The sequence below is a fragment of the Colossoma macropomum genome, unplaced genomic scaffold (assembly GCF_904425465.1).
Source record: "Colossoma macropomum unplaced genomic scaffold, Colossoma_macropomum, whole genome shotgun sequence".
Taxonomy (NCBI): domain Eukaryota; kingdom Metazoa; phylum Chordata; class Actinopteri; order Characiformes; family Serrasalmidae; genus Colossoma; species Colossoma macropomum.
In genome coordinates this window covers 1,900,192-1,921,603 of record NW_023494808.1, presented here as the reverse complement: position 1 = coordinate 1,921,603, position 21,412 = coordinate 1,900,192, and the positions used below count along the sequence as shown (strand labels likewise).

Sequence of the window (21,412 nt, the reverse complement as noted above, 5' to 3'; positions counted from 1 at the left end):
TTTGCTCGCACAGTCTTTCACAGAGTGGTAAACTCCTTTTCTTTGCTTTTTTGCTTCTCAGCCTCTCTGGGATGCTTTTTTGTATCTCGTCATGTTACTGATCTGTTGTCAATCAACCACCAGATGTGCCCCGTCCCAACTTTTTTGGAATGTGTTGTTGGTATCAAATTCAAAATGGGCATATATTTTTAAAAAAACAATAAAATTTTTTAGTTTCAACATTTTATATGTTGTCTTCGTACTATTTTCAATGAAATATGGGGTTTAAATGATTGGCACATCATTACATTTTGTTTTTTATTTACATTTTGCACAGTGTCCCAACCTTTTTGTAAATGCGGTTGTACATCACAAAGTGCAGTAGAGCTAACAGTGTTTTAAACTGAGCTGAAAGTCAGATGCTGCGTTATGACGTCACATTCTCTACTGAATTTACACAATGCCTGACTGATTATCATTGTGAACTAAAACGCCTTTTCACGTTCTCTTACATAGCCAGTCCGTCGGATTCCGACTCTGAGACACAACTGATCTGATTTTTTTTCTTCTTTTGTTTTTCAGTCACTTCTTTTTTTCTTCTTTTGTTTTTCAGAACACACAGTGTGTTCTTCCATGCAGAATCGTAAAGATGTCTTCTGTTAAGGAGGAATATGAGGATGTCAGCGTCATGGAAGCGTCTGGACTGAAGATGGAAGATGAGGAGATGGAGACAGGTCAGTAGTAAAGCCCTCCAGACCGTCCCGGCTTTTGCTCTACCCCCGCTCCCAGCACACCTGACCCAACGGCTGCACTCACAAAGCATGATGTCTTGCTTGTCCAGCTACATTTAGAGGAGCTTGACCTGTTTGGTGTGGATCAATCTGATTTGTTCTTTAGTTCAGTTGTAAACGCTCCACCTGTACTTGGGTGTGCACTAGACAAACAAACTGGTCCCCCAATAATCTCAGGGCTTGGTCCACTTCGAAGTGAACGCTGATCCAGTGTCTGTATCCTCTGCTTGTTCTAACATTTAACTCTTCATAGAATTTCATTGTTACTGTATGAGCTGCTGCCAATAATAGCAATATAATACAATAACAGCAAAGCAGTGAATTTGATTTTGACACCTTGTGCCATTTTTGGCCGAGCATCAGCGACCTGACTGGTTAAATTCAAACTGACAAGTTAACCAATTAAAAAATACTTCAGTTCTGCATTAATTGATTGATGCAAGTCAGTTCAGTTCAATTGCAACTTAAATCTCCCTCTGACATGGAAGAGGTAAAAGTAGACAAGTTTATTAAGCACAGTCTGGAAGCAGGAAAGTATATTTTTAAAAAACGTATAGGAACCAGACATCCACATCTTAAAGCTCTCTCTCAAAGTTATTACATGAAATATGTTATGGCCTGGTGTAACGTTAGGCCGTAACAGAAAATGAGAGTAGGTTCTCTTCCTAGACCTGTCGCAATACCAAACGCTGGGCACTGTTTAACCAGGAAACATTTATTTTTATGAAAAGAGGATGGGAAGATGGCTCCTAGGACAAGCTTTTGCCCAAAATAACAAAAAAACTAAGCCTGAAATAAAACAAATACAAAAAGGTACTCTAATTCCTTACATTAACTTTCACAAAGTTTAACAGAGGAAGCAAAGCGAAGCAGAGCGGAATGAAGAGTGCCTGGCTGGTCTGGACAGGTGTATTTCCAGGTCATATCAGAGGAGACTTTTCTGGGACAGCCTGGCCCTGGCATCAACATCAGCACAAAAACTGTTGCATGCAAGCCTTACATCACCAAACACAATGCCAAGCATCAGATGGAGTGGTGTAAAGCGCTGCCACTGGACTCTGGAGCAGTGGAAACGCATTCTGTGGAGTGACAGATCACGCTTCTCATTACCTGCCTGACTGCACTGTGCAGCTGTAAAGTTTGATGGAGGAGGGATAATGCTATGGGGTTGTTCTTCAGGGGTTGGCCTAGAACCCTTAGTTCCAGTGAAGGGAAATCTTAATGCTTCAGCAGACCAAGACATTTTGGACAATTCCAAGACATTTTGGAAGATGTGCTTCCAACTTTGTGAGAACTGTTTGGGGAAGAACCTTTTTGGTTCCAGCATGACTGAGCCCCAGTGCACAAAGCAAGGTCCGTAAAGGCATGACTGGATGAGTTTGGTGTGGAAGAACTTGACTGGTCCTCACAGAGCCCTGAACTCAACCCCATCAACACCTTTTGGATGAACTAGAACAGAGATTGTGAGCCAGGTCCTCTCGTCCAACGTCAGTGTCTGACCTCACAAATGCTCTTCTAGATGAATGAACAAAAAATTTCTTTTTTAAAAATTCCAGTAGATGTAACGTGTAGGTGTCTCAATACTTTTGCCTTTGTAGTGTACTTAAGTAGGGCAGTATCTGTACTTTTTAATAGTTGTTTTAAATATGATTTAAATGATTTCTTCTTTTATTATAGGAACAGTATTACGAAGAGACATAAAAGAGGAGTTCAAACTGGAAGTGAAGCCATTTGAGGAAGAATGTACTGCACAGAAATCTGACCAAACCACTCAGCATGAAAGAAGCTCCAGTGATTCCTCCCAACAAAAAGATCACCTGAGAATTCATACTGGAGAAGAAGCTTTCAGCTGTTCACAGTGTGGGAAGAGCTTCACCTCTGAGAGAGCTCTGAAACATCACATGAGCATCCATGAAGGACAGAGACCTCATCAGTGCTCTCAGTGTGAAAAGAGTTTCAAAAGTGCTTCATATTTAAAACAACACGAAAAGATTCATACTGGAGAAAAGTCATTCACCTGCTCTGAGTGTGGTAAAGGCTTTTCAACCTCAAGAAAACTTGATGTCCACATGACAGTACATACTGGGAAAAAGCCCTTCACCTGCTCTGAGTGCGGAAAAGGTTTTTTAGCATCAAGTTACCTTAAAACCCACATGATGATTCATACTGGAGAAAAGCCTTTCAGCTGCGCCCAGTGTGGGAAGAGTTTTTTGACCTCGGCCCACTACAAAGTCCACAAGATGAGTCATACTGGAGAAAAGCCTTTTACCTGCTCAGAGTGTGGAAAAAGTTTTTCAATGTCAGGCCACCTTAAAACCCACATGATGATTCATACTGGAGAAAAGCCTTTTACCTGCACTCAGTGTGGGAGGAGTTTTGTATGTTTAGCAGAGTTAAAAGCACACCAAAGGATTCACACTGGAGAAAGGCCTTTTGTCTGTTCTGAGTGTGGAAAGACATTTAGAATAAAGAGGAACTTTAAATTCCATATGATGATTCATACTGGAGAAAAGCCGTGTGCCTGCTCCGAGTGCGGGAAAAGTTTTTCAAACTCAAGCCACCTGAAAGCCCACATCATGATTCATACTGGAGAGAAGCCGTTTACCTGCTCTGAGTGTGGGAAGGGGTTTTTAACATCAACTCTTTATAAAACCCACATGATGATTCATACTGGAGTAAAGCCATTTGCCTGTTCTGAGTGTGGGAAAGGTTTTCCAAACGCAAGCCTGCTGAGAAATCACACGATGGTTCATACTGGTGAAAAGCCATTCTCCTGTTCCATATGCGGAAGAAGTTTTTGTAAATCAAGCGATGTTAAAAGACACATGATGATTCATACTGGAGAAAGGCCTTTTGTCTGCTCGGAGTGCGGAAAAGGTTTTTCTAAATCAAGCAACCTTAAAGCCCACATGATGACTCATACTGGAGAAAGACCTTTTACCTGCACTCAGTGTGGGAAGAGCTTTTTTGCATCATCTCACTATAGGTCCCACATGATGATTCATAGTGGAGAAAAGCCTTTTGCCTGCTCTGAGTGCGGAAAAGCTTTCATAATGTCAAGCAGTCTTAAAATCCATATGAGGATTCATACCGGAGAAAAGCCATTTGCCTGTTGTAAGTGTGAAAAAAGCTTTTGTAGAGCAAGCGACCTTAAAAGACACATGATGATTCATACTGGAGAGAAGCCGTTTTCCTGCTCGGAGTGCGGAAAAGGTTTCCCAGACGCCAGCCGCCTGAAAAAACACATAATGATTCATACTGGCAAAAAGGGTTTTAACTGTTCTCAGTGTGGAAAGACTTATAAAAGAAAGAAAGCATTTGACAACCACATGGCGGTTCACACGTGATAAATCAAGTGCGTTTACATACACTTAATAATCTGACAAGTGCAGAAAATCAGATTGTGTCAGTAACTGGTTCAGCATGTTTACACTTAATAGTCTGATAACTGTGGAAAATCTGATTGTGTCAGTAACTGATTCAGTGTAACTGCAGAAAATCAGATTGTGTCAGTAATTGGTTTAGTGTATTTCCGTGCTCTTGGGTAATCAGATAATGGGTAAACTCCAGGTCTACATGAGTGAAGCAATAATCGGATTTTTGCTTTACAACCAGCCAGAACACTCACAGAATAAGACGTGATGTGAACGTAACGTAAAACCCAAACATCATGAGCAGCTTTTTTTAAACATCAAGTCACTTTAGCAGAAAATATGAACTTACATGAACATCTGTTTATTAGGAAGAGTAACGTTAGTGGACTCAGCTAAAGCGTTTGGGAAATGGAGATTGAAACTGGGGAGCAGCAACACTCTGATAAACAGCAGGGGACGCTCTCACAGTTTTCACAACTTACAGTTTATCACACTTTAGTTCTGTTTGACCTTTTTTACATCAGTAACAGCAGCTTAACTCACATTTTAACATTATTTTGATGATGTGTTTGTTTCAGCTGTGTGTGTTTATGATCGGTTGTAGGGAAACAGACATGACAGCTGATTGTCGACTTTGATGGAGAAGGTGAAGATTTCCTGACTAGAGATAAGATGCTGTAAGATAAGATCAAATTCTTGATCTCTCAGATCTTAGGACTGAAAGAGAGGAAGTTTCAGATCTCTTTGCTGTATTGTTGTGTCCAGATGACAGTATATCCAGTCTTGGAGGGTGTTTTTGTACTTTTCAGGAGCCGTGATCTTCATTCTGACAGCTGCTACGGTGCTGAGAGAGACCCCTGTTGGACAGACAGAACCTTGGTTTAGTTGTTATTCCTTTTCCTTAAAGTTGCAGGGAGCACAGAGTAAAATAGTAAAAATGTTTGTGTGATAAATTTCAGCATTCTATTATTCATCCAGCAAAGCTTGATTAAAAAGTATAAGATAAAAATACGATAAAACACAGCTTAAAACCCACTGATTAGACCTATCTGAGAATTGTGTGGGCGTGGCTAATGAGCAGCTTGATTGACAGCTCTCTGTCCAACAGTCCTAGACTGCTCCACCCCTCATATAAAATTAGCATCATTGTCCAGCTTTTATGTGACGCTAACTGGACGAAAAAAGTCACGGATAAACAAACGGACGAAGCAATGCGTGAATGAAGGAACAGACGAGTGAACAATGTTGGTGGTGGATAAACGAATGAACGGGCGAAGCTAAAGACAGGTGGTCTGGCTCACTAGCTTTTGGTTATGCTGGTTTAGCTTTAGCTTGCTAAGCTTCTCTGACTTGGAGACTGTTCTGTGTGGGCAGGGCCAGAGACGCAGCCTTTTGGTTGGTCAGGCGAATGCTTACGGAAGCATTGTCAAGGGTTAGGACCACCCAGTTTACACAGAGAGGAGTGAAGTATGGTGAAATATATCAGTCATTTATTGGTCATTGGAACATTGTTCAAAGATTGAACTTGAGCAGCTTTTCCACCGCGTGGTACAGCTCGACTCAGCTCAGCTCGACTCGATGCATCTCGCTTTTGGTACCAGCAACTTCTTATTCCATTGCAGATATAGTGCCCCCTCAATGTAGCTGGTTGTCATAGTGAATGAAACTCACTTTTTCAGACTACTGAAAAAAAACAGGAGAGTTTGGGAAAAACTACATCAGATTTCAGACGACAAGACGATTCTGGCTGCTCAAGGGCGACACGAGTCTACGCTAACCTGGTTGCTAATGTTAGCATATGTGTTTAGCAATTCTCTCCGATCAATCAGTAGTCTGTAGCGTTTTATGTCGCCTTTTGATATCGGCTAAACTCACTTGGAACCTTGACGGAGACGGTACCAAGTACCAGCTTTTGCTAAAGTTCGGGTACCATGCAGTGTAAAAGCGGCTTTACTACATGTTTACTGTTTGCCTGCAAGAACAAGATTAACCTAATTAGAAAGTAAACACAAAATTAGGTTTTCTGGGTCTTGAAGTTTGACTCTTCTTTGTTTAGCAGTGTTAATGGTGACGCTTCATTTACGGCAGTCCAACAAATGCAGTTTACGAACTTCCTAAGATCCAGAACAGAACATTAAGGAACACCACCAGGTTATTTACAGCAGGATTCTGATTCTCATGAGAAAAGCAGCTGTCTTGTTATTACATTGCTGTGAACCCTGGATCTCCTGAACTCTCCTTTGTGATGGAGACGCAGGAAAAATGGAGACTACAAGCCCATAACCTCAGCGTGGCCTCCGCACGCGACATAAAGTCTCATACAGACCAGAAGACTGAAGTCGTCCATATTAACTCCTGACCTTTTTCAGAGACTTTAAAAGATTTAAGGACTCATGCTGACTCACGAAGACAGACTGATGTGAGATGAGAACTTGTTTATGCTCGTCTACCAGCTATTCTAGCCGGCACGGTGGAACCATCCATGGTCATCTAAGCTGAAAAAACACTATTTTAATGTGACACTGCCCTTACAGCGCATGTTGGGTCATTAGTAGTATATTTTTCTTTTCCTCAAGGACCAATCATGGATGGAACGATGGCTCTGACTTTAATATAGCAATTAAGAAGTCACTCCTTTAATTTGAATTGAGGTAAAATCGATTAAGAGCAGAGAACCTGCTGTTATTTCAGTGCTCTGCTTTACTTTCAGTTTCATTTTTGAACTTACTCATCTGAGATGTTCCTTTTTTTCTTTCTTTCTTTATTGTTTTAGATAATTCTCTGTTCAACTGTAATACTGAATTGATTTTTCAAGTAAATTTTTAATCTGAACTTTGAAATCCGCTTCCTCGTCTTCTTTTATTCTGCGTTGGGAATTGTTTAGAATTTCCCAGTAGATTCAAGCTGTAGTAAATTACCCAACAATACAGAAGCAGCCTTGATGAGCTGAAAGTCACTAGATGCTGTTGACAGTTTTATTCATTTAAATTTGTAGAAGTAAAATGTGAAATGAGCTTGACGTTTATCTGAGCTCTCACTGCACTGCATTCTGTGTTGTGAAACTGTGTTTGTACTCCGCCACGTGACACTGAGCAGTAGCTAAGCTACAGGAGATCCAGCGATAAAGCATAATGATTATACAAAATAATCGTGTTTCTCGTAACTAGAATAATTTGCAATATTACACAGTCAGTGCTTCTCAGAACAGGACTGTAATAACCTAGCACAGGCTATTTGATCTAGCTGGCTATCTACAAATACTCCCAATGTGCTCCGCACTGTAAAATAGTTCTTAGTAATCTGGATTGTTTTGTGCCGTGTCATAAACTTAAGCTGCCTTAAAATTTGACCAGGCTAAGATAACGTAATATACTCAGGGTTCAAGGCCACGTAGCCTGTGCGATTCATACTGGAAAAAACTTTTTCTCGCACTCGGAGTGGGGAGAGTGTTTTATATCAACCCACTATAAAGGTCACACAATGATTCATACCGGAGAAAAGGCTTTACCTGTTTTCAGTGTGGAGAGAAATCCTCAACATTGACTAATATTTACATGAGGATTCATACAGGAGCAGAAACTGGATTAAGTGGTGGATCAGCATTGGAGATTCAAAGTAGTAATGAGTCGTAACAAATGAATACACATTAGCCTAAAATACAGATACAGTAACATTATTATTATTATTATTATTATTATTATTGTTGTTGTTGTTGTTGTATTTTTAGGAAAACCTAAACATTTTAGGAACGTGTAGCAGAGGTTAGGATATCGATAACTCCCCTGTTTCAGTGATGGTATGTTCCGAAGGGAAGAAACATGTAGAGGAGGTTAGGACATCAGTAACTGTGCGGACCCCCCTGTTTCAGTGATGGTACGTTCCTAAGCGAAGCGAGGTATGTTTCTCTGCAGTAAATAAAACGGAATTTTATATGATTTTCTGTGGAAATATGTAAGAGAAGAGGGTAAATCGCCGTGTACCGTTAATTATCGCTGTATAAATGAGCTAAATAATCTTTATTTACCAAAGTTACCCAAGTTTAGCAGCTGCTAGCAAACAGGCTAACTGAGGCTAGCAACTGAGATAAGCTGGGGTTCGGTTCTGAGAATAAATGGACTCGATAAACGTGTTTACTGTTTACTGGGAACCTTTTAGTGTCTAGTGTGTTTATCTGTTGTCCACAATTGGAAGCAAACAAGCTAACGGAGCCCAGCAGCTCGTTTCCCATGGTTACAGTTGAGCTGAGTCACAGCAATGCATTGTGGTTAATGTAGTTTTTACATTGACAGGTGAAGCGTGAGCGAGTAAAACACTTCGTTTGGACAGAGTTCTTGTGTTTTACAAGCGAAAATATATTTTTTTCATTTAGATGAAGATTTAAGTAGTAAGTATTTTGGTTTGAAACAACCAGTAACTCTTAAAATCAGTAAATCTCTGAAAAGTAAAATGTGAATGAAATGAAAATAATCCACTAGTTTGTACATGGAGCTGCATAACATGCCAGTGTGATTAAATATTGTTAGTGCAGCATGAACTCCACTGTGTTGAAAACTGAGCTATGTAGGTTTTAATTAAAGATATTTGTACAATTCAACAAACTACTTAAACACTACTGGGTATCAAAACATTTAGTATCATTTAATACAAAATTTCAAAATATCAGCATTTGTGAATCAGTAACCTGATTATTCTAAATTCTAGACTGCTGATAGGCTGCCTGAATTCTGTATGTATGTTAATAATGTCTGCGCTTCTTAATTAGTCCGTAGTGGTCAGTTAATATACCCACTTTTGGTATCTCAGACTCATTTCCGGTTAAAGCCACACCCACTTTCAGTTTGTGATTTAAAGCATCAATAAAGTATTATTCAGGAATGAGTATCAAGATCAATATATTGTTATTGGTGTCAATATCAAAGCATGTAATGCTGCTCAGCTCTAATCAGATGTGTTTTCTGCCCTAAAAGGTTCTGACCAGACATTTTCACTCTGGCAGTGTGGACTTCACTAGACCAAGTGTGAAGATGTCCTGTGTTAAGGAGGAGTGTGAGGACGTCAGTGTGATGGAGGCGTCTGGACTGAAGACAGAAGACGAGGAGATGAAGGAGGGTCAGTGTGGACTTTATAAACAGTGAGGCTTTCCTACTATAAGTGTTCAGACCTTCACAATAAAGTGGACATTCTGTACTTTATTCACAGTCATGGTTTCTTTAAAATCCAATAAGCTGGAGTTCAGAGTCAAAACGACCAAATGAGCCTCTGCTCAGTTACCGACTGCACAGCATAACAAAGACTGTAGTTCTTAGCCTGAACAGTTCATTTCATACCTTAATGTCTGTTCAATTATTATTATTATTATTATTATTATTATGTGATATAATGTTTTGTAATGTAATGTTTTATAACAGGGTTATTCCTTGCCAAATTTCCTAGGTCCCTGTAAGTGATGTCATGGATTTCCATAGAAAAATTCAAGCTACTATTTGCTTAAAACCTTGCTCAAAATAGCCATTTATTTATGTGATTTACACAAATTTCCCCCATAGTCAATCAGCCAAGTTGAAATCTGTTTGTTTTTATCTTAAAGTCTGCATGTTAAATTTTGCGCTAATATAACACAAGTCTGTGTTTCACCAAAACATTTTCCATCACTCGTTAGCTAAGTTAATCTCTTGGCTCTAGTGCAGAGCTAAAGAAGCAAACTTCAGACAGTGAGCAACTGTGTACAACTGATTTTTCTGTGAACTGTTGTTTTTCCTGATCATTGAATGCTCATATCTTAATATTCAAACTGGGAAGCTTAAGTACAACACAACAAATAGTATTACACTTTTAAATTTCAAAAGTTTCATGTTCATTTTATTGAAAAAAAAAGAGTTAAAAAGTCTTTATTATAACAGCTATGGACAAACTACCCGATTTTCTCACCAATTTAGTCGTCTCCAATTCCACCCGCTAGTTAGGACTCCCCCAATCACATGATGCTATCAACGCTAGGAGGGTGAAGGCTAACACAGGCTTCCTCCGAGACCTGTGGAGCCAACCACCGCTTCTTTTCGAACTGCCGCTCACGTCATTGGACAGCCAAACGTGCTCGGAGGAAAGCGCCAACCACCAGATCTGTTACGTCAGCTAACAGACGCCTGCGCTGACTAGCATCGCGCTGAGTGATGGGGGGAGAAGGAGGGGCCATAGAGAGAGAGAGGCCAATTGTGCTCTCTCGGACTCCCGGCTACGGATGGCTGTAGCATCACCAGGGATCGAACTCGCGATCTCCTGATGATAGGGCCAATGCTTAGACGGTTGCGCCACTCGGGAGCCCCTGACAAACATTTCTCAATGTGTTTTCAGCACAAGCAAGGGAGAGAATTTTTGTCCCGATTTTTTTGTGTTATAATGAAGGACTTTTAACTGAGTGAAGAGTAATAAACAGCAGTATGAACAGGGGGCGCTCACACAGTACTTACATCTTACAGTTTATCACACTTTAGTTTTGTTTTGACCTTTTTTTAACATCAGTAATGGCAGCTGGAACTTATATTTTTAACGTTATTTTGATTACGTTTAGGTTTCAGCTGTGTGTATGGTCGGTTGCTAGGAAACAGACACGACAGATGATTGTCGACTCTGATCGAGTAGGTTAAGATTTCCTAACTGGAGATGTAAGATCAGATAAAATTCCTGAAGTCCTTCTGTAATATCAATGTGTGAAAATTCTTATTTTGACCTGTCGGATCTTAATTTAGCACTTAAGAGAGGAAGTTTCTGTAATAGGACCCTGATCAATAGTCTTAGGGCCGGTGAGGTTGCACGTTTTCATTCAAGCAGAAGCTCATCTGATTTAACTTGTTTAATGACTTGGCACTTCATGACACTTGATTAGTGATATGAAGTGAGCTCTGGCTTGGTTGCCATGGAATTCTGCAGCCCCACCAGCCCTTTGCGGATAAGATTAGTGACCCCTGACGTGGACAGTTATTTCACTGCTTTTTTAACAACGGCTGTGTTTACATGCAAAAACGTTTGCCAATCGGATTGAATACACTTCGATTATAGATTAAGACTGAGGTGTTTATTCTCACTCTACTCAACAATCTAATGAAAATCTCCATTTACATGCTCACTACAAGTAATCCGATCCAAAATGACGCGCATGTGTAGAGAACCACTTAGTGTAAACGTTACCTTGACAACCAGCATCACGTGAGTCCAGTCAGAGTGAGATGAGCAGCAGTGAGCAGTGCTTGTGTTTTTAATTGCTTTAAAATGATGTCAGACTCAGGAAAACGTCCTTCACATGTCCTTATTAAAGAAGGCCGAGAGGAAGTCGTCGTGTTCTGAGACACATAAGCTGGACGTCCGTCCCACCGCCGTCTTTTAAAGATCAGAGCATAAACTTCGTCTCCTCTGCAGACCAGTTTCTGCTCCGCCATGTTGAAAGGTATAAACTTTCACTATGACGTGACGAACATGATCAGAACGGACTTAAACTTTCCGATAGGGAATGTAATCAGATACAGGCGTTTACACAGATATTATTCTTCTATTTAACGGATTATTTACAGGATTACCCACCTCGTTCAGTCGGATAGAAATTGTATTCCGAATGGCCTCAATTGGACTAGACTATTCCGAGTGAGGTGTATACATGGACGTATTCTATTCTGATTGAGCTATTAGTCTGATTATTAATGTGTTATGCATGTAGACGTGGATAACATTGGTGTGTGTACATACAACGACTGTCCTTTTCTTATTATAGAACCATTACTACAAGAAGATGTCGAAGAGGAATGTAAACCAGATGTGAAGCCATTTCCAGAAGAACATAGTGCACAGATATCCAACCTGAACGCTGAGCAGGAAACAAGCTTCAGTGCTGATGCCTCCCACCTGAAAGAGCACCAACATCACTTGGACATCCATGAAGGACAGAGACCTCATCAGTGCTCTCATTGCGAGTTGAGGTTCAAGTACATGTCAACTTTAATACGGCATGAAAAGACTCACACTAGAAAAAAGTCTTCCACCTGCTGCGAATGTGGGAAGAGCTTCTCCTCTGCGAGATCTCTCAGGTTTCACATGGACATGCATGCAGGAAAAGAGCATCATCAGTGCTCGCAGTGTGGTTGTCGTTTCAGCAGTTCACCACAGTTAAGACAGCATGAAAAGACTCACACACAGAAGTCTTTCACCTGCTCTGAGTGCGGAAAAGGGTTTTCAGACTCAGGCTGCCTTAAAACCCACATGAGGATTCATACTGGAGAAAAGCCTTTTACCTGCGCTCACTGCGGGACAGGGTTCACCACTTTAGGCGCTTTGAAAAGCCACCTGTACCTTCATACAGGAATCAAACCTCATAAGTGCTCCATATGTAGAAAGACGTTCACACAGCTCTCATGGTTAAAAGCTCACCAACGAATTCACACTGGGAAAGAACCTTTTAGCTGTTCTCACTGTGGAAAGACCTTCAGGAGAAAGATCAGCTGTGAAATCCACATGAAGGTTCATAGCAGAGAGAAGCATTTTACCTGTTCTGAGTGTGGAAAAGGTTTCACAAGATCACGATATCTTAAAAGCCACATCATGACACACACTGGTCAAAAGCCCTTTTCCTGCTCTGAGTGTGGAAAAGGCTTTTCTAACTCAAGAAACCTTAAAAACCACTTGACGATTCATACCGGGGAAAAGCCCTTTACCTGCTCTGAGTGCGGAAAAGGTTTCTCCTATTCACGAACCCTCAAAAAACACATGTTAATTCATACTGGAGAGAAGCCTTTCACTTGCACCCATTGCGGAAGAGGTTTTTCAGTGTCCAGCAACCTTAAAGCCCACATTATGATTCATACTGGAGAAAAACCTTTTACCTGCTCAGAGTGCGGGAAAGGTTTTGCAAAATCATGCCACCTTAGAAGACACATAATGATTCATACCGGAGAAAAAAGGTTTACCTGCTCCGAGTGCGGAAAAGCTTTTACAGAATCGAGCAACCTTAAAGTTCACATGATGTTGCACACTGGGGAAAAGCCCTTTACCTGCCTTTTGTGTGGAAAGGGGTTTTTGACGTCATCCTGCATGAAAACCCACTTGATGATTCACACTGGAGAAAAGCCTTTCACCTGCTCCGAGTGTGGAAAAGGTTTTTCAAAGTCAAGCCATCTTAAAAGCCATGCAGTGATTCATACTGGAGAAAGGCCGTTCACCTGCTCTGAGTGCGGCAAACGTTTTGTGAGATCCAGCAACCTCCAGTCCCACATGATGATTCATACCGGAGAAAAGCCTTTCGTGTGCATTCAGTGTGGGAAGGGTTTCTTTAGGCTGCATGACCATAAACGCCACATGATGATTCATACTGGAGAAAAGCCTTTCACCTGCTCCGAGTGCGGAAAAGGTTTCGCAGAATACGGCAACCTTAAAACTCACACAATGATCCATACCGGTGAAAAGCCTTTCAGCTGCACTCAGTGCGGGTCCAGTTACACGACAGCAGCCGCTCTGAGAAAACACGTCTCCAAACATGCAAGAACCAAAGCAGAATCAGGGCTCTGAAAGTGGGGAGAGTTTCCTACAACTCACGCAGTTAAAAGTTCACCAGGAGCTTCATACCGGAAACCAAACTTTTACCTCTCCTTAATGTGGGAGAAAGAAAGACTTTAAAACCCATTATGAATCTCTTTAACTGCACAAGTCATGGTTAAAGGTACACCGAGAGATTCATACTGGGAACAGAACTTGTATGTCTTCTTAATGTGGGAGAAAATAAGACTCTAAACCCAGTATATGATCCACACTGGGGAAGGCAGTTTACCTGCACTCGGTGTGGATAAGGTTCTTCAAAATTGTGCTGTTTTAAATTCAAATGATGATTCATACTGGAGAAAATGGCATTCACCTTCTCTGTGCGGAAATAGTTATTAAACAAGCAGGTTTAAAACTCTCATGATCCATAATGAGGAAAAAAGCCTTCTACATGCAGTTTGGGACTTTTTTATATCAGCTCACTGTAAACACCACAAGGTGATTCATACTGGAGAACAGCCTTTTAACTGTTCTCAGTGTGGAGGATTATTAGTATCATCGTTACTGTACATTACAGCTATTCTGGGACCTGATTTTGGAGGTTACCAGCTACACTAATGGTCATATGATCTTATCCTAGTGACCGCGCTGTGACCGGCCAGCGACCTTCTCAGCGAGTCACTCTTAAAAGGTGGATAGGACGTCCTAAGGTAGTCATGGGGTAACACTGGGTTAAACTTGGAGGGAAGGTGGCTTGTTGGCTGTTCTGCTCTCTACCAATCACAGACAGCATTCTAACATGCATATAGCCAATGGGAAGAGAGCGAAGAAGCCCACAAGGTGCACCATTTTCCTTGGCCTAGTGCGAAACGTAGTGAGAGCTTACCTGTATTGTCTGTCATTGTATATATTTATATGGGTATATTAACACTAATGTCTGCTTATAAATGTATAAATAAAGGACAAAACATTGTGAACATGCACAGCTAAATCACAGTGATCAAAGTGTAGTGTATAATGTTTCCTTATGAAATGTTTTCCATCATTTACATTTATGGCAGACGCTCTTATCCAGAGCGACTTACAATTTGATCATTTTTACACAGGTAGGTGAAGGTAGTGTTAGGAGTCTTGCCCAAGGACTCTTATTGGTATAGTGGAGGGTGCTTAACCAGGTGGGGGGTTGAACCCCAGTCTACAGTGTAGAAGGCAGAGGTGTTACCCACTACACTATACCAACCAACATTGGTGTGTCATTTCATCATAATCCTTCATGAACTAATCTCATAAAAAAACTATATAATTGCAGCTTCTTTCTATTTTTTTTATTGCTAATTGTCAACTAATCCCAGTTGTGGAGCTTGAATGGATTTTCATTAAATGGATTTATTGGATAATGATGAATAATTCCTGCCTGGCGCTGCTCTGAGGCTCTGCTCCCAAACTGTACTGCAGTCACAGCCACGGATGAGGCCGCTGATGGGACGATATAGAGGCCAGAATGTTCTGGAATCACTGGAGCAGCCAGTAGACACCCAGAATCAGAGGATACAGTAGAGTTTTGACTGTAATGAAAGCCACGGATGAGGCCGCTGATGGGACGATATAGAGGCCAGAATGTTCTGGAATCACTGGAGCAGCCAGTAGACACCCAGAATCAGAGGATACAGTAGAGTTTTGACTGTAATGAATATTAAAACATTATTTACAAAGCACTTTTCGTTTAAGTTCAGTTTTAAAACTGCTTTGCTCAGGAATTTTAGTACAGCACAATTACAAACAATTGCAGTTTATGTATATGGTGATCTAAACAAATATATAAACCTGTTTACAGAATTGAGGAATGAGTGCGGACCCCCCTGTGTCAGTGATGGTACGTTCCTAGGGAAGAGAGGTATGTTCCTCTGTAGAACTGCAGTAAATAAACCGGAGTCAGATTATAAAACACCGTTTTTATGGTTTCTCTTGTGACTGTCCAGGATAAAGAGGTGATTAAGCGAATTCTACCAAGTGTCGCTGTTATATTAGGTTATGTTTTCCTCTTCTGTTGAAGGCATTTAGCTTAGCTGTTGCTAGCAAACAGGCTAACGGAGCCTAGCAGCTTTTTAGAGAATCTGTCTGCACTGCAGTTATTAAGAATAACTGTACATTTAAAAGCGCGTTTATTATTACTGTAAAAACGTTTATAACGTTTGTTTTATGTCCGATTAAACGGTGGTTAGACCGCCGTTCCGTATCCATGGTAACCGTTTACCTAGAAGATGCACGCCCGCATAAATGCATTATGGGTAGTGTAGTTTTAAGCCTAAATGTTTCTTCGGCGCAGAGGCAGTTGCCGTCATTTAGAGATTTCAAGTCATTCAGTACACATTTACAGTTTACTAATGGATATTCCTCTCAGACGCTGGCATATTTCACTCGATTACTGACAGATTTCACACAATTACTGGCATATTTCACTGAATTATGACCAATTTTACTCAATTACTGGCATATTTCACTGAATTATGACCTATTTTACTCAACTACTGACATTTCACTGATTTATGGCCTATTTTACTCAATTACTGACATTTCACTGAATTATAGCATATTTCACTCAATTACTGGCATATTTCACACAGTTACTGACATATTTCACAGCATCATGGCACATTTCACTCAATTACTGGCACACTGCACTGAATTATTGGCACATTTCACTCGATTACTGGCATATTTCATTTAGGTATTGGCATATTTCACTGAATTATTAGCATATTTTACTCAATTATTGGCTTATTTCACTCAGTTTCTGGCATACCGAACTGAATTATTGGCACATTACACTACATTACTAACATATTTCATTTAGGTATTGGCATATTTCACTCAGTTATTACCATATTTGTCTCAATTTCTCACATTTCATTGAATTATTGGCATATTTTACTCAGATTCTGGCATATGTCACTGCATTACTGGCATATTTCACTCAACCACTGCCAATTTCACTTTATGTGGCTTTTTAGCAAACACGCTAGCCTGGCCATTTAACAAATGAATGACACTGAACTACAATAAAACTCCAAAAAAATCCAAAGCAGATCACCTGTGGCTTTAAGTTTATGACGAAAGGGCAGTCGGATTAGTTTACAGATTAGATTACTACAGATTTAGTTAGTGCCCAACTGATTATCATTGTTAAGTAAAACACCTTTTCACAGTCTTTCACACAGACAGTCCATCAGTTTCAACATTGAGAGGACACAGCTGATCAGATTCTTCTTTCTCTTTTGTTTCTTTTCAGTTGCTGAGGGTTTTGACCAGGCACAGCGTGTTTGGTGACACAGTTTAGTAAAGATGTCTTGTGTTAAAGAGGAATGTGAGGACATCAGCATCATGGAGGCATCTAGACTGAAGACAGAAGACAAGAAAGGTCAGTATGGACACTATGTGGATGAGATAGATCAGTGGTTCTCAACTCAGTGCTCAGAGTCCTCCGTACAATCCACATTTTTGCTCTAAGCTCACTCCCAGTACACCTGACCCAGCAGCCTGTCTCACAAAGCTCAACCAGCTACATTTTAAGCTTGATTTGATCTAACTCTGGATATTCTGTCTGATGTTGAAGCACATTTTATTGAGATTACTGTGGCAAGCTATGCTCCATACCTAACCTGTTTCAGGGATTTTACACCAACTATTGGCTTTATTGAAGGCTCTATGTGGCCACAGCCTTGCCTCACACATGGAATATTTTTGCTAACAGTTCACAGCAATAGACAGATGCAGCTCTTCCTGAACTAAGCATGAACCAGTCAAAGCAAAAGACTCGCTCTGCCTTCACTATAAGAGTCTTTTCCAGAATGAACCCAGAAAATAAATGCTGGAGAACAAATAAGCAGTTAATGCAGTTGTTACTCCAATAAGTAGTAACACGGTAGCAGCAAGTTTGTGTGTGTTCGCACTGCGACTCATCGCACCTTGACCATCTCAACCTGGTTTAACAGTGAAAGTTGTTACACCGTTGTAAAACAAGGTAAACACGGCTGCGTTTGTTAATCTATATACAACTAACTTACTCAGGAAATCTGTCCAAGTTGAAATTAGAGCTCCTCTACGAGTGCTGATCTAGGACCTGTTCCTGTCAGTGAGGTGATAGTAAATAAGAGAGAAATCTGATCCCAGATCAGCAGTTTTACTCTGAGAAGCTTTGTGAACACCAGCAAATGATTTCTTCTTTTATTATAGGAACAGTTTTACAAGAAGATATTAAAGAGGAGTTCAAACTGGAAGTGAAGCCATTTGTGGAAGAATGTACTGCACAGAAATCTGACCAAACCGCTCAGCATGAAAGAAGCTTCAGTGATTCCTCCCAACAGAGAGATCCCCTGAGAATTCATACTGGAGAAGAAGCTTTCAGCTGTTCACAGTGTGGAAAGAGTTTCACTTCTGAGAGAGCTCTGAAACGCCACATGGACGTCCATGAAGGAACGAGACCTCATCAGTGCTCTCAGTGTGAGTGGAGCTTCAAAAATGTATCACATTTAAGAAAACATGAAAAGACTCATACTGGAGAAAAGCCGTTCGCCTGCTCCGAGTGTGGAAAGGGCTTTTCAAAATCAAGTGACCTTAAAATCCACATGAGGATTCACACTGGGGAAAAGCCCTTCACCTGCTCTGAGTGCGGAAAAGGCTTTTCAGTGCCAAGCTACCTCAAAACTCACAAGATGATTCATACTGGAGAAAAGCCTTTTACCTGCGTCCAGTGTGGGAAGAGCTTCTTGACCTCGGCCCACTATAAAATCCACATGATGATTCATACCGGAGAGAAGCCTTTTACCTGCTCTGAGTGTGGAAAAGGTTTTTTAATGTCGAGCCACCTTAAAACCCACATGATGATTCATACTGGAGAAAAGCCTTTTACCTGCACTCAGTGTGGGGCAGGTTTCACCACGACAAACGCTTTAGCAGGTCACATGTTCGTACATACGGGAAACAAACCTCATCAGTGCCCGCAGTGCGGGAGGAGCTTTGTGCGGTTTTCCGAGTTGAAGGTGCACCAAAGGATTCACACTGGAGAAAGGCCTTATATCTGTTGTCAGTGTGGGAAGACTTTTCGAATAAAGAGAAACTTCAAATTCCACATGATGATTCATACCGGAGAAAAGCCGTTTTCCTGCTCCGAGTGCGGAAAAGGGTTTTCAAGCGCGAGCCACCTGAAAGCCCACACCATGATTCATACCGGAGAAAAGCCTTTTACCTGCACTCAGTGTGGGAAGAGTTTTTTAACGTCAACACACTACAAAACCCACATGATGATTCATACCGGAGAAAAGCCGTTCACCTGCTCCGGCTGCGGAAAGCGTTTTTCCAAATCGAGCGACGCTAAAAGACACATGATGATTCATAATAGAGAAAAACCTTTTATCTGCTCTGTGTGCGGAAAAGGTTTCTCAAAAACAAGCCACCTTAAAGCCCACGTAATGATTCACACCCGGGAACAGCTCTTTACCTGCTCTCAGTGTGGGAAGACCTATAAGAGAAGGAAAGCCTTTGACAATCACATGACGGTTCACACATAATGAAGCGTCTACCTGTAATCAGTGTGGAGAGAGATTCCCAGCACTGTCCATCATGAAGGTCCATAAAGGAGAAAAATCTTTGGATTAAGTGGGACACTCTTAAAAAGACGGTTCTTTAGGGGTTCTTCAGTAAAAACAATGGGCCTCATTCTCAACCATTCATGTTCAAAATGGTAACAAACTGTCTGTTGAAACTCAGTTCTAAACAGTGGTGGGGTTAGGGTTAGGATTTGGACCAGGGTTAGGGCTAGGACCAGGGTGAGGGTTGGTTTCGGTTTTGGGCTAAGTTTAAGGTTAGGGCTAGGACCAGGGTGAGGGTTGGGTTAGCTTTGGGTTGAGGTTAAGGTAGATTAGAGCCAGGTTTAGAGATAAGAACATTATGGTCAGTTTAATAGATATTCAATTGAATGTAACTTGAAGGTAAACTAAGTATCTACAAAGCGTCTAAAGTGGACTATCCAAATATCCAAAGTGTTACGAGTGTATCCATACCAAAATGTATCCGTTTGCTGCTGTTTATTATTCTTCTTGGAAACAAACACTGAAGCGGTGAAGAGCGGCACTTTATGTCCACAACAGTCCGACCCCCCATTATGAAACTTGAAAAGGGACGTAATAAGTTGAAGAAGTTCTCTGGAGATTTCACACTTGACCAGACGTACCGAACTCACAAGCAAGTGGACCTGGGTCTGGAGACAAGGTGAAAACTGTCTTTTTTAGGACCTTTCACAAGAACAAATTTAGGAAAAGACTTGGAAGATAGTGGTGAATGAAGGCCCATTGGTTCTATATAGAGCCATGAACTATGAACATTTCAAGAGAGTTCTATATAGAACCACGTTGTACACGGTTCTATATAGAACTCCTCTGAAAATGGTTGCTTGACATTGGAAAATAGAAGAACCCTTTTCGGTGCTATATAGAACCATATTCAGCACATTTCTCCATTAATTTGAAGAATTAATGAAGAATTTGCTGTTTGTGGTTCTAGATAGCACCATAGTCTTTACTAAAGAACTCTTGTAGAATCATACTTTTTAAGAGATGGATTTGGCTCTGCAACTATACAGATGTCTAAACTCATCTTAAACTTGAACTTAAACCTGCTCAGTGACGTGTTGGTGTTTACTTACTTCGGGATTTGTATAAGAAATTTGTAGTTGGGAATAAAAACTAAAATCATGTGTTGTTTTCTAATTTTTAAATACGGTTTTGATGTTAGGACACAAGCAGCTGGTAAGGTGATTCGCTGTCTAGCTTTTTTAGCGTTTTCATCTTGTTTAAATGTCAAAAAGTATTATAATTCAGTACTGGTCAAAATTATTTTCATGTGTTTAATAATGTCTAATGGCACCGCTCTCACAACAACCCCACTCCTTGAGAGACGACCAGCTGGGGCGAAACCTCAGCACCACAGCCGCTGTGGGAGGTTGTCCTAAGACCAAGTGCACTAAAAGCTCAAGTTCATGCATCTCATACAAAAATCTGCAGTATTTTCAACAAAAAGACGAAGAGAAAGACAAGTGTTTGTCTTCCAGGAGTGTGGTCAGCCCTGTGAAAGCTGAATGCCCATCACAGGAACTTCTTCACAATGATAGTAGGTCCAATAACGACTGGAGGTGGAATATTCAGGGCTTCAGACAAACTCTATTGAAGGAAGAATACCCTGCTGAAAAAGACCATTAGAACCATGAGGATTGAAACCTGATGGTTTTGCTTTCTAATGGGAATTGGCTCAGTGGTTACCATTAGAGACCACGAGTTTCCTGTAGGACACCTTTAGATCCCATTAGGGAAAACCATCAAATGCATCTGGAATTAGTCCCAGAATGTGTGTTAAACCATCAGAGTCCTTTACACTGTGATTTCAGCCCATCAAGATAAGCCTAAACATGTTACAGAACCAGCTGGGAAGCTTGACTTATAGTTCCATCATTAGAAATCACAAGTTTCCTGTGGGACACCTTTAGATCCCATTAGGAAAGCATTAAATGCGTCTGGAATTAGTCCCAGAATGTCTGTTCAACCTTTAGAGTCGTTTACACTGTGATATCAACCCATCAGGAAAACACAGTCTGTGGGCAGTAGGAAAGCTGGTAAGTAGGTAAGCTAGACCTGTAGACTTGACGGGTAGACTGAAGACAATGTCTAGTTTATCTATTATAATATATGTTTTGAGCTC

The 21,412-nt window shown here is 40.8% G+C and overlaps 3 protein-coding genes across 6 annotated transcripts in view; all 3 read left to right on the top strand.

The window, feature by feature from the left end:
- The window catches only part of LOC118798220 (gastrula zinc finger protein XlCGF57.1-like), a 29,696-nt gene extending 9,462 nt beyond the window's left edge, over nt 1–20,234 (top strand). The window contains exons 1-3 of one of the 3 annotated variants that reach the window (XM_036557604.1): nt 14,866–15,557; nt 16,953–17,081; nt 17,897–20,234. In XM_036557604.1, coding sequence (XP_036413497.1) covers nt 17,006–17,081; nt 17,897–19,230 — 1,410 coding nt within the window. In that variant the 5' untranslated portion in view covers nt 14,866–15,557; nt 16,953–17,005 and the 3' untranslated portion in view covers nt 19,231–20,234. Of the gene's footprint in view, nt 1–14,865; nt 15,652–16,952; nt 17,082–17,896 lie in introns of those variants that run through there. The other 2 variants (XM_036557603.1, XM_036557605.1) reach the window with 2 other exon arrangements.
- On the top strand, nt 598–6,984 carry LOC118798216 (gastrula zinc finger protein XlCGF57.1-like). The gene is made up of 2 exons (XM_036557599.1): nt 598–713; nt 2,448–6,984. The coding sequence occupies exons 1-2, from the start codon at nt 629–631 to the stop codon at nt 4,115–4,117; spliced, it is 1,755 nt and encodes a 584-aa protein (XP_036413492.1). The 5' UTR covers nt 598–628; the 3' UTR covers nt 4,118–6,984.
- Nucleotides 604–14,654, top strand: LOC118798213 (gastrula zinc finger protein XlCGF57.1-like). Of its 2 annotated transcripts, none has more exons than XM_036557590.1 (3): nt 604–713; nt 9,112–9,253; nt 11,907–14,654. In XM_036557590.1, exons 1-3 carry the CDS (start codon nt 696–698, stop codon nt 13,691–13,693), a joined length of 1,947 nt encoding a protein of 648 aa, XP_036413483.1. In that variant the 5' UTR covers nt 604–695; the 3' UTR covers nt 13,694–14,654. The 2 variants fall into 2 exon arrangements, with proteins under 2 accessions (XP_036413483.1, XP_036413484.1); XM_036557591.1 differs by lacking the exon at nt 604–713 and adding an exon at nt 7,974–8,039.
- Nucleotides 20,235–21,412: the final 1,178 nt, after the last annotated feature.